This window comes from Pelodiscus sinensis, chromosome 16 (assembly GCF_049634645.1).
Source record: "Pelodiscus sinensis isolate JC-2024 chromosome 16, ASM4963464v1, whole genome shotgun sequence".
NCBI lineage: Eukaryota > Metazoa > Chordata > Testudines > Trionychidae > Pelodiscus > Pelodiscus sinensis.
Genome location: NC_134726.1, coordinates 6,109,483 through 6,121,545, shown reverse-complemented (window position 1 = coordinate 6,121,545; position 12,063 = coordinate 6,109,483). Strand labels below are relative to the sequence as shown.

General features: G+C 54.2%; 1 protein-coding gene across 5 annotated transcripts in view; it reads right to left on the bottom strand.

Moving 5' to 3' along the window:
• SEC14L5 (SEC14 like lipid binding 5) overlaps positions 1 to 12,063 on the bottom strand; it is a 54,704-nt gene that overhangs the window by 6,865 nt on the left and 35,776 nt on the right. For all 5 annotated transcript variants that reach the window (XM_075899244.1, XM_075899248.1, XM_075899246.1 and 2 more), the window contains 6 exons: positions 8,983 to 9,172; positions 7,892 to 7,980; positions 6,549 to 6,619; positions 5,604 to 5,775; positions 4,511 to 4,645; positions 2,522 to 2,659 (listed from right to left, as the gene is read on the bottom strand). In XM_075899244.1, coding sequence (XP_075755359.1) covers positions 2,522 to 2,659; positions 4,511 to 4,645; positions 5,604 to 5,775; positions 6,549 to 6,619; positions 7,892 to 7,980; positions 8,983 to 9,172 — 795 coding nt within the window. The remainder of the gene's footprint in view (positions 1 to 2,521; positions 2,660 to 4,510; positions 4,646 to 5,603; positions 5,776 to 6,548; positions 6,620 to 7,891; positions 7,981 to 8,982; positions 9,173 to 12,063) is intronic.

Sequence of the window (12,063 nt, the reverse complement as noted above, 5' to 3'; positions counted from 1 at the left end):
ACACAAGCAGGCGTTAGGTTGGCACCTTCTCCCCTTCTAATCACACACAAAGCTGTCCGGCTCCGGCAGCCAGAGCCCGCTGCTCAGCTGCCCAGGGGCTCCTGCAGATTTCACCGCTGGGAGTCTGCTCAGCCACTTTCACCACAACCTTCTCCTGCATCAGGAGTGGCTCAGTGTATGGCGCCAGTTCCCACAGTACCTCCCCGCTCACCAGCTGGCACCAAAGCAAAGGTTTCTGGGGCTCAGCTGAGGGCAGCTTTACGATGACTACTTGTGGGGTTCCAACGGGCTGTTGCGTGGGGGAAAGAAATCCAACAGCCTGAGTCATCACGATCCGTGGTGAGAAACGGGTGCATCCCCCTGCCATTAAAGGATTCCTGTCCCCAGCTTTGTCCTTTGGGATTGCACCTGAACCAGGGATATTCCCGACTCATGTACACGCCTCTCACGCGATCAGCCCCACGACGGCAGAGGCTGAATAAATAAAGGAAACAAAGGTACTGGCGGAGAGCAGGGATGGGCAAAAGGACCTCCGCTGGCTGGATCCAGCCTGCCAACCACGTTGATCCAGCCCGTGGAGGCCCTGCCATTCCCCCTGCCCCAAGGCCTATCAGAGCCTGGGGAGGGGGAGAAGCACACAAAGTCTCTTCCTGCTTTGCAAGCAGCACGTGGCACTTAGAAGCGCCGCACGCTCCTGGCAGGGTGGGAGGAGACTCTGCATGCTCCCTCCGCCCTTAAGCCCTCATTGGCCTGGAAGCATGCGAAGTCTCCTCCCGCCCTGCCAGGGGCTCAGCAGTTCAAGTCAACTGCCAGCTGCTGCTCAGCTGTTGGGTGACTCTAAGGGTGCTTCTACACTGCACCCTGAACTCAAAATAAGATATGCAATGTGCATGGTGCAAATTGTGTACAGGCAGTCCCCGAGTTACGTGGATCCAACTTACGTCAGATCCCTACATACGAACGGGGCTTCTCTCGCCGCGGAGGACGCGGGCGGCAGGACCGCCCAGACGCGCCGCGGTCCCACCGCCCACGTCCTCCACGGCGAGAAAAGCTGCTCCGCGTCTCCCTGGTCTGCTGGGGGGAGGGGGGGCGCGCAGCTAGTGCCCCCTCCCCCCCCCCCCGCCCCCAAGCAGACCAGGATTTTCTCGCCGACGCCTGGGACAGAGCATCTGGGGCACTGCCGGTTGCTCCAGCAGCGCCGCTCCTTGGCGCTACTGGACCAACCCGGCAGCACTCCAGCTGCTCTGCCCCAGGCGTCCCCAAGTCAGCCGCTGCTGAAACTGACCAGCGGCTGACTATAGGAAGCCAGAGGCAGAGCTGATCTGCCTCGGGCTTCCTGTAGTCAGCCGCTGATCAGTTTCAGCAGCGGCTGACTTGGGGACGACTGGGGTAGAGCAGCTGGGGTGCTGCCGGGTTGGTCCCCGCAGCGCTGAGGTGCGGCGCTGCGGGGACCTACCTGGCAGCGCCCCAGATGCTCTGTCCCAGGTGTCCAGATTCAGCCGCTGTTGAAACTGATCAGCGGCTGTTTCCAGGAAGCCCGGGGCAGAGCAGCTCTGCCTCGGGCTTCTTGTAGTCAGCCGCTGGTCAGTTTCAGCAGCGGCTGAATCTGGATGCCAGTTCCGACTTACATACAAATTCAACTTAAGAACAAACCTACAGTCCCTATCTTGTACGTAACCCAGGGACTGCCTGTATTTTATTTCGAAATAGGCTATTTTGAGACAGCCCTTATCTCTCATGGAATGAGGTTTACAGGGATGCCGAAATAGCGTGCTTGCTCTATTTCGCAATAGCTGATGCGTTTAAAAGATGCGAGGTAGCTATTTTGGGATACCTCTGGTATCCCGAAATAGCCTTGCAGTGTAGACGTATCCTAAGCACGGTGCTCCCTCGCAGGGCAGTGGCAGGGAGCGAAAGACTCCACGTTCCCCCTCCCCAGACCCTGACTGACCTGGGGGGCAGTAGGTGAAAACTCCTCCCATCGTCAGGGGCACAGGTGCCTAGACAGAACCATCAGCTGTTCAGAACAGCTGGCGGTTCTCCTTGGAGGGGGGCAAAGACTTTGTGCAACCCCTCACCCCAAGACCAATCAGGGTCTGTGGGTGGGGGGAGCATGGAAGTGTCCTGGCCCCGCCCCTTCTGGGGTAGCCTGGAGCCACTTAAAACATTTCTGAAGTGGCCCCTGGTCAAAATTATTATCCACCAAAGAGCTTATGGCACCTTTATTTCTCCAAGAGGAAGGTGCTACAGTCTGAACTGGCACAAGTTACCTCCGGGATTATGGAAATGGTTTCCTGACCCTCAAGTTACGTGGAAGTTAAGAACAGTGTCTCGGAAACGCTGGCTGTTTTCTCTCGGCCTTCCCTTGCAGAGCGCTATGCTGCTGGAACATGCCCAGCACTGACACGCTGGGATCCCTTCCTTGCGCCATCCCGGCCGTCGCAAGGAGAACAAAGCTCCACCTCAGCCCCTTGCCACCGCCTCCCTGCCTTCCCCCAAGTGACACACGGTTAGTTTGTACCTCGTGGGGCGCCCCTTTAAGAACATTTGCAGAGTGGTAGATGGTTTCGGTCCACAGCCGGATGTGATCCGAGTTCTCCGGTTCTTCATCTGTTTGATAAAGCGATTTGGGTACGAGTCCACCTTCAGCGACATTGCACTGCAAGAGCCAGACACAGAGACATCTGCCATCGGACGTCTACTAAACGAACATGCATGGAACTAGCTAGACAACAAACCCAGCTGCCTACAGAGAAACATCAGAGGGACGCATCCTGAGCAGGTGTAAAACGTCATAGCTCCATTGGCTTTACAGAAGTAGGATATGGCCCCTGCTCTTTATGAGGGAAACAGCCCATCAGTTACGTTGGGACCCCAATTTAGAGTGCTCTTTAAAAAGACAAGTTTCACACCATGCAATATTATTATTAGTTGAAATGTTACCAGGAGGTGTGAGCGGAAAGCCCTGGCTTACTTTGAAGTGCCCCAGGCAGAGCGTGGAACCAAAGCATTGCACCATGGTGCTAGCACCACCGAGCCCAAAGCAAAATGGGACTAGAACTTGGTGAAACTCAGTCTCGTATTTTCACTGTCCGAATAGGGTGCAGCACATGAGCAGCATGAACGATGAAAAGTTCATTAAGGTCTTTCATTATTTCAATTTAACATCATTCACTGAGAAGCTTCTGGGCAATTTATAATGTGGCCTCCACAACAGGTGCGACCTGTGACTATAGGCGGACTCGGCCATCGCCTAGGGCGCTGCCTTCAATGGGGCGCCCAATGAGGACGTGAGTCCATTGATGGCTGTGCAGGCGGGGGTGCCGATCGTGCATTCTGCCTGGGGCACCAGCTGCCGCAGCCCGCCTCAGGCCGCTCTTGCTCCACAATATTACTTGGACTTAACGAGCTTCAAAAAAAAGTGGCTGCAATGGTAGGTACCAAAAAGAGGAAACCAGTTCTCATTCGGTAAAGCTTGGACTAAAGGCACACTACCTGTAGCGCATAAAAATCAAGCCCACAGCCTTATCCACGTGATGTGTCGGCTTTTTCTTTTAGCCTGGTCATGTCCCTTTAATAATCTCCCTAATCCAATTGGAGCCAGTCTAGATATTTTTAGCGCTGTACTAATCGGATGCCCTTTGACAACTGAAGCAGCAGTCACATTTTGATGCTCTGGTGTGGGATTGGCACAGGCTTTGGGTAGGGATGTAAGTGACTAATCGACAATCTGATAAGCAAAAGCTTATCGGGTAGTTGACTAGTTGCTTCCCCGCTTTGCTGCCTCTATCAGAAAGAGGCAGCAAGTGGGGGAGGGAGAGGAGGGAAGCTGGGGGGAGCCGACTTAAAAGCTAGTTCCCCCCACAGCTCCAGCTCCCTGGGGGAGGGGCAGGAGTGCAGGGGCGGCGTTCCGCCTTTGAAATATACAAGAGTCCCCACTGAGGCTCTTGTACCTTTCAAAAGCCAAACACCATGCGGCACTATCACCTTTGAAATGTAGCAAGAGCCGGGCAGGAAGCGCCCTTGTCGAGTATCGAATAGTCCATGGAAATTCCATCGATTGTCCAATTAGTTGATTAATCTAATTTTAACATCCCTACCTTTGAGGTCATTTTTTTTTTTTAAAAGCAAGATGAAGACAGAGACCCAGATAACCCAAGGAAAACCACACTGACTCCTGAGGCACAGCTCCTGGATGTCCAATGGTTCAGTTTCTTTTTTCCATAACATTCAAGGTCAACGTATTCGTATGATCGGAAGGACAACACATCTCAACCCATTTCCCTGATAAAGGCTTCCCCGGTACAATGCCACCTCCCTCCAGGCAAGCTGTGAGGCAAGAAAGATCTCAGTACCGTGGGTTCCCAGACTGGGCCTTCGGGGACTGCCAGGACAGAAAGGCGGCTCCTCCAAGGGAAGGAGTGGAAGAACCAGGGGAGTCGGGAAGGTAGTGGCCCCAAGACAACATCATACCTCAGATTCACCCTACACCAACGTAGTGGAAACTCACCACACAGTCTCCTCCCAGGAAATCAGGAATCACGTCTTTGTCCAGATAGTCCACAAGTCCTCCTGGGCCTTGGTAGTTATTGCCACTGTAGATGAGGAACTTCTGCCTGGTGTTCTCATTGATGAAGGGACTAACCTGAAACACAGGGGAACAGAAGATGATGTTCTTGTGGCATGGACCATGATGGGAGAGGATACCCTGCCGCATTCCAGAAACATGCCTCGCACCTTGGACTGGAGGCCCAGGGACACGGAAGGGCCTGAACCATAAAAGGGGTTTGCAGAAGTTACATGAGAAATGTTTCCATTCGGTCGCTGCGTTCTCCTGTTTCCCCACATTAGATAAAACTCCCCACCAGTTACCTCCCCAGCCCCAGCAGTGTTCCAGAATGGTGTGGGGTTTGGTCAGTTCTATTATGTGGGCAATGCAGCCAGCAGGCCCTAGACCAGTGTTTCTTAAACTTTTTAAGATGGAGGAACACCAAGGATTTTGTGTGTGTGGGGGGGGGGGGGGAGTTTGCCTGCTCCTTTAAGGGCAACCATTTTGAACTCGGTTGTTCTCCGTGGCACACCTCCAACTGCCTCACGGCACACCAGTGTGCCACGGAACACAATTTAAGAAACACTGCCCTAGACAGTCACATCCATTGCTTTCCTCTTCAGCGCTCTCTCGAGTGGGACTGAAAAGCAGACTCTCTTTGCCATTCTCACCGGTGCCAACTGCAGGAGCGTTTTAATTTGCAAGACTCCTGCACATCGCTATGAGCATGTCCCCAGAGCTGGCCTGTGGGTTGGCGGCAGGGCAGCACACCGCCTTGTGCGGCTCAGACCCCAAGCTCTGGGCAGTGCTGGCAGGATGACAGAGCCTGGAAGTGATAAGACAACGCTATTGCTCCATGGCAGCCCTATGGCTCCACCAACGAGCTCTGGGAAGAGCAGCGTGTGTCGAGCTCTGCCCAGCCCAGCGACAGGTTGCCTGAGAGATTACCCCCCCCCCCCCCCCAATGCTCCAAGGATGCAGAGCATCCGCGGCACTGGAAGTTTTAGCCACTTGGGACCCTGGCCGTACAGTGCTGCAGAAGGATTTCACTTACCAGAGTCCACAGCACGGGGAAAACCCGTGGTGCTCGCACAATCAGTAGCCTCCCGAGCGTCTCGGGGTAATTGTCCTCTACAACCTCAATGATCCGAAGGAGAGCCTTCACTCCAGGCCGCCACAGGTGGCGCATGTTCAGCCCTTCCAAGTCCACCAGACACGTCCAGGATCTGAAACGCAGAGAAGAATTGGAGAGGTCCCCGCTGCAGTGCGACAGCCCCTTTCAGCACCAACACAGACCTTCCTCCACCTGCCCAGTCAGCACACACAGGAGTTACACAAAAAACCCATTTTCATACACTTTTTATTAAGCCCAGGAGGCGACGGGCTGTACCAGTTGAGCAACAACTACCATCCTCCTCCACCCCCCGCAATGAGCAGCAGATGGCCAGAATCCAAAGGTATTTTCAGTGGCCTGGCTCTCTAGGCTTGGAATGGAAGGAAGAGCAACACTGGTTGTCCGTTTTGAGGTGCATAAGGGGGCTTAGGCCCTAGAGCAAATGGCTTTTTTTGGATCCACTAAGATACAACCTGGGCACTAAAAGGTTATTTTGCATTAATTTAAAACCTGACGCTGAACCAATAGAACCAGAGCTGAAGGCTTCAACTAGCTGGACTGGGATCACTAAGGCATAAGGTAGAAGATCCACTTGGAATAGCTGGACAATCCAGGACAAACAGCTTTGTCTTCCTTCGCATCGAGTTGCACAGTTCATCCCCTTTAGCCCCAGGACATATGGTACCACACGCACACGCCCTGCATTGCCTGGATGTAAGGGTTGCTACAAAACACAACACTCCTGTATGTGGCTTGAGCCTAAGAATTTCAGTGACTTATTTCAGTAAAATCCAAGCTATCTTTTAAAAACTTTCACTGAAGCATTACTTCCATCATGGGACTCACGCTGTACCAGGGCCTTAAGACAGCTAGAGGCATACTAACGTGATGGGACGGCCAAACAGGTTGGTGTTTTCCTCACATCTCTTTTGTCCCTCTTCATTAATTGACAAAACCTGAAACGAGAGAGCACAGGTTGGGGCTACCTTGGCAACCCATCCAAAGAGGAGCCTCCCCCATCTCCTACTCCATGATGGGGGGATTCCTGAGGCAGTCAAATGAACAGCGAGCAGAAGCCAAAACAGCCTATTGTGGTAAAGGGACACAACCAGCCATCTTACATGGGCCAGAAACGAGATTTCTGGAAAGGTTCCCTAGTGAAAAATTCTCTCTGCTGAGCTGACAAGGCCTGTGACCCCGTGGACCAGATCCTCAAGCCCAGCGACAGGTACTTCGTGTCATTCGGGTGACACAAGGGCCTCAGTCCAGCTGTCGGTCTCCAGGGAGATCAGAGATCTTCCAGCTGGTGCATTTGTGCTATGGGCCCTGCCCCCCTCCGGGCTGGGAAGTATGTCGGGGGTGAGGTGGAAGCAGCTACACAGCCACATGTGCCTCTAAGGACCCCATCCAAGAGGGGCAACGTAGAGCTGCCCAGCAGCATGTGGGCTGAGGTGGCGTCCTGAAATGGAGTCGGAATGGATTCCCCGCCCACGCTCCCCTCCCTCTCCTGCTCAGATGCTGGGGAGATGACCAGTTGCTGCTCTAAATTTTGCTCAAAGCAAGAAACACACGCTCTGGCATGAATTGTGCCACTAACTGGCTCTGTTTTTATAGTACAGGTGTCTTCATTCTAAGAGACATAGTTGTGCTAGATTTGCTTGGCCTAGCACGCTAAAAACAGCAGTGTAGCCAGGCTAGCACGGGCAGTGGCTCAGGCCAGCTGCTGATGTAAATACCTTCCTGGACACCCCCCTTCACCTCCCAAATACGTATTAAAGCCACTTGTCCAAGCCACAGCCTTGCTATCCTGACTACACTGCCTTGAGTAAATCTAGCCTGGGTACATCTGTATGAGCTGGGAATCCATCCTAGATGTACCTTAGTGTTCATTGAGACACGCCCTAAGAGCCACGGTCTCAACAAGGACCAGGTTCTGCAATGGCTTCACTGTTGAAGACCATGAAGAATTTGCCTCCAAATTTTTATCTGGCAAGATGTGGCCAATCGTCAGGCCAGAGAGTGCCCATAAGCTGCATGCTGAACCTAACCCCCCTCAACACTGAGGTATACGCAAGGCCAACCGATAGGGTACTAGAACCAATTCCTTCGTCTGCTAGTCAGTGGATCCCTTCTTCCCCTGCTCCTGTGATTTGCACCTCACCTAAGTCTCTCAGAGAAACCATAGGAGAGGGGACGTTACGTAGGCAAGAAATGAAAGCAGCCCTTACATGTCGCAGCAGCGACTCTTCTCCCACGGCCTTCACCAACCCTTTCGTGTCCATCTGACCGAGACGAAGGATGTAGAGGGGGCGGCCATCTTCAAAGCAAAGAAAGACCGAGGTTACAGGGAAAACACTAATGCTACGCCTCCCAGAGCCTGGGAACGGCTGAAGCAAAGTCGCATTCAGTCGGTCAGCCTGACCTTAGCTTCCTGTCAGAGGGAATGAGGGCAGGTGCCTGGGAGATGGAACAGCCCTGAGGGAAATGAGCTAGAGTGTCTTTTATCCATGCCCCAGTCCAACATCAGCCTAGGAGGGTTGGCTGTTCAACGGCCGGGGTGAAATGCATTGTGGCCTTAATCCAGTCGTCAGGGGGAGGCTGTTGGTTGACTCTCCTTTGGGGCAGACCCTTCTGGGGAGGGATTTCGGTAGGAAAGGTTCCACTATCAGAGTTGCTTACCTAGAGCAAAATATTCTCTTAAAATTCAAAGAAAAAAATGCTGCCTAAAGCAAATTTCGGTCAAGGGGGCCGTTAAGCCAGCCAGATTCAGCCTCATTTGCGTGTACATAGAGAGACTGTCAATGCAGTCGAGACATGCAGATCTGTTAGGATATATCCATGCTAGGACTCTGCACCATGCCAGCCCAGTTGGCTCTACAGAGCTATAGGTCCACTCAGCCCCCTGGATGTTAACATTTTGCTTAATCAGCTAATCAAGGAGTTGATGGAATTTCCATCCTCTACTCGATTAGTCCACAAGGGGGAAAGGATGCGCGCTATCCCCGCTGCGCCTCTGCCTTTCAAATGTAGTAGGAGCCGCAGAGGCGCAGCAGTCGGGATCCGGTGCGAGTGGGGACTTCTGCGCCTCTGCCTCCCCTGTCCGCCCCACCCCCAGCACCATGGAGACGGGTGCTGGGGCGAACGGGTTTTTAAGCCAGCCCCACCCCTAGCACCAGCTCCTGCTTCCCCCCTGCTTGCTGCCTCTGATATAGAGGCAGCGGGAGGAAGGGCGAGGGGGAAACGGGAGTAGTCCACCATTTGACTACTCTCTTACGTCCCTACTGAGCTCTGCACTGGTGGTGCAGCGACACCATCCTACCTGTGTCCTGGTAGTGCCACCCCCCGGCGTAGTACTCTTCCAGCAGCGGGGGAGGCCTCCAGGTCTGCAGGATGTAGTCCACCTGGTACTGCTTGCGCCAGGTCAGCGACTGGCAGAGCATCTCCCGAGCCTTGTCGAGGTTGAAGTCGCGAGCCCTCAGGAATCGAAGGATATGCTCATCTCTGGGGATCTGAGAGAGAGGAGAAAACGCTCTTTCCAAAGGACTGGGACCGCACAGCTACCCACGCCACCCCCACAAACACCCACAAGAAGCCAAGCAGATTCCAGCCCTTCACAGGAATGGAAGCGGATTGAAGTGGCCTTTCCTTTCCTCCTGCTACGTCCCTTTGTCTACTCCAGCTAACTGCAGCTGGCGGATGCCAGGACGGTAGGGAAATGACAAGTTATGTCCCCTTCAGAGAGGAGGCCCTGCCACCTACCTGGGCCTAAACACACCCTGCATATGAAATCTTCCAGAACATTCCCCCAGCCAGCCACCACCAGCAGCGAGCAGCCGACAGCCCCGCCCGGAAGGAACAAAGCAGCAGCGTTCCTTCCCCAGAGAGCAGGGCGAGCCCGAGAGAGACAGGAGAGTCACACAGCACCATGCAAAGCATCTTCAGTCGACACGCCAGCCCACAGAACTCCTGTACTAGCCCTATGGCGACTGGTCACAGCTGCACCATCAGTAGACCAAGTACCCTCCCTAAAGTCCCTTCAGCTGGGACACTACAGCTCACTCTCTTGTGCAGGCTCTCGTCCCGTCAGCCGAACCCCCACGTGGGCCCTGTCAGAGTATGCCAGCCCCTCTCTGTCCCTCACCTTTGTCCACAACAGCGACCTCTTCCCCCCTTAGCCCCTCTCGTGTCTGAGCACACGCCCCCCTTCCCCCCAAGCTTTCTGCTCATCACACCAGCCTCTCACGTTTGTTCACTTCTCCCACAAACGTTTTGGTGCTTTCTTCCTTGCTTGCCCCTTCCGCATGGGGCATCCTCCAGACACTCGCCAGCATGGGTTCAAGAGCGGCCGTGGGCAGCCAACAGCCCATGTGCGACTCCCTGGGGTTCCACCGGCAGCCCCTCCATCAACCCCCATCCCCATGGGCATCACGCATGCAGGCACCGGAGCCCCACACGTCCTACACCTCCCCCCTCCCTCCCCGCACTTTTGGAGCATGTGAATTACCTGATTTGCACTCCATCCCTGCTCCTCCCCCACCCTCCCCAAGCTGGTGAATCAGCAGTTTGCCGTTGTTCAAGCACTGGGAGGAAACATAAATCAGTTGATTTGCTGCACTCCAAAAGTGCAGGGAGGGAGGAGCAGGAAGTGCAAGGCCCCAGTGCGTGAGATGGGCGTGGGGGAGAGGTAGACGGGCAGGTGCACAGGCTGCAGGTGGAACCCCAGTGGGTCTCATGCAGGCTGCAGGTTGCCCACCGCTGCTGTAAACTCTTCAAAGTGGGGAGAGTCTCTTCCCAGGCATTGCTACAGCTGTTAGTGGAATGGGGTCCCGGTCCAGATAAGCCATCCGGGCAGTACCGTAACACCAACATCACGTGCTCGCGACAAAGAGCGCTTTGATCAGCTTCCTGACGTGCAGGGGGCAGTCGAAAGAGGGCTGGACACAAAGCAGTCCGGCGTCTCAGTCACACTTACTGAGATGAAGCTGCAGCAGACACGTAGGGCTTGCCTGCACTAGTGAGGTGCTCATTCTAATACCTGCTCACGAGCTGTGCCCTAGTGGGCCCACTGGCCCTGCTGGCATGCACTAAAATTTCTCTAGATTAGCGGCATGCAACCGGTTCTGGAGCGATAGCCACTTACAGTAGCCACTGCTATAGCAAACAAGCCACACTCCACCGGCCAAATAGCCGCACGTGGCTAGTGTGTTGCACACCACGGCTCCATCTGAATGGAGTCCAGCGTCAGACAGTTGTACACAGCAGCATCCGCATGGGCCACTTAGCCTGTAGCATGGTGGTGTGCATTAGAATTTACACCTCTAGGGTGGACTAGCACAATGTGCAGACAAACCCTCAGGAGGCAGCTTAGATATAAACCTGGGGTAAATTGTTTCTAACCCTTTGTGACTATCACATTTGTACATTTTGGGGGCGCAGGGTGGACACGGTTTCATGCCAGATCTCAAAATGTAATCAAGAATTTGTCTGCATCACACTAGGGGTGTGAACAGGTAACCAGTTACCTGGTACGCATCACCCTTAACAGGTGACGCATACCAGGTAACAGCTATTACCTGGGAGTGGCCCGCCGCAGGCAGGGGGCTACAACAGCCCCATGCAGCTGCCCATCTGCCACCCCACACTGGCTGAGTGTCTTCAGCCTTGTGCAGGGCCGGAAGCAGCTAGCCTGGAGCTGCGCCTCCACCTACCCCCATTTAATTAGCAAATGAAACGGGATTTTACATCCCTACATCACACGAAGATAGAAACAGCGGATTTTTTTTTCCTCCTAGCAGGCTGCGCCGCTTCGGTGCTGAAAGGAAGCTGCCATCCACGGGTTGGTTCAAACCCTTACAGAAATAATCAGCCAGAACACCCAGGGGAGCTCTCGGCACCCCTGCCAAAAGAACACAACACCCTGCGGTTACTACATCAACGTTTGCCATTCTCCAGTATCACATAGGCCCAAGGTTACCACAACCCCTCCCTGGCTGGTCACACAGATAAATCGAGCACCTACTCACTACATAGATCGTCAAGAGCGTGCTTGCCCGTGGAAAGCCTGTCCCAGCAATAACCAGAAAGCCTAGGGAAGAGCAGCAGCACAGTTCTTAATAGAGCAAGGCCCAGGGCCGAGGAAGCGCTTCCATTTGGGTCAGAGGCAGAGCTTTGAGGGCTACTGTTACACAAAATCAAGCCCAATAGCGGGACAGAGATTTCCGACCCCAGGGACTGCATTCGGCTGGGGAGCCGAGAGAATTCCAGGTGCCGTCATTTCTGGAGGCAGGCAAATGAGGAGGCTGCTGCAGTTCTTACTGCTGGGGTGCCAATATCGGCTGCTTTCACAGCCTGCTGCTCGCAGCACGGTGTAGGGATCTGCGTTTCCACATCATTTACAGCC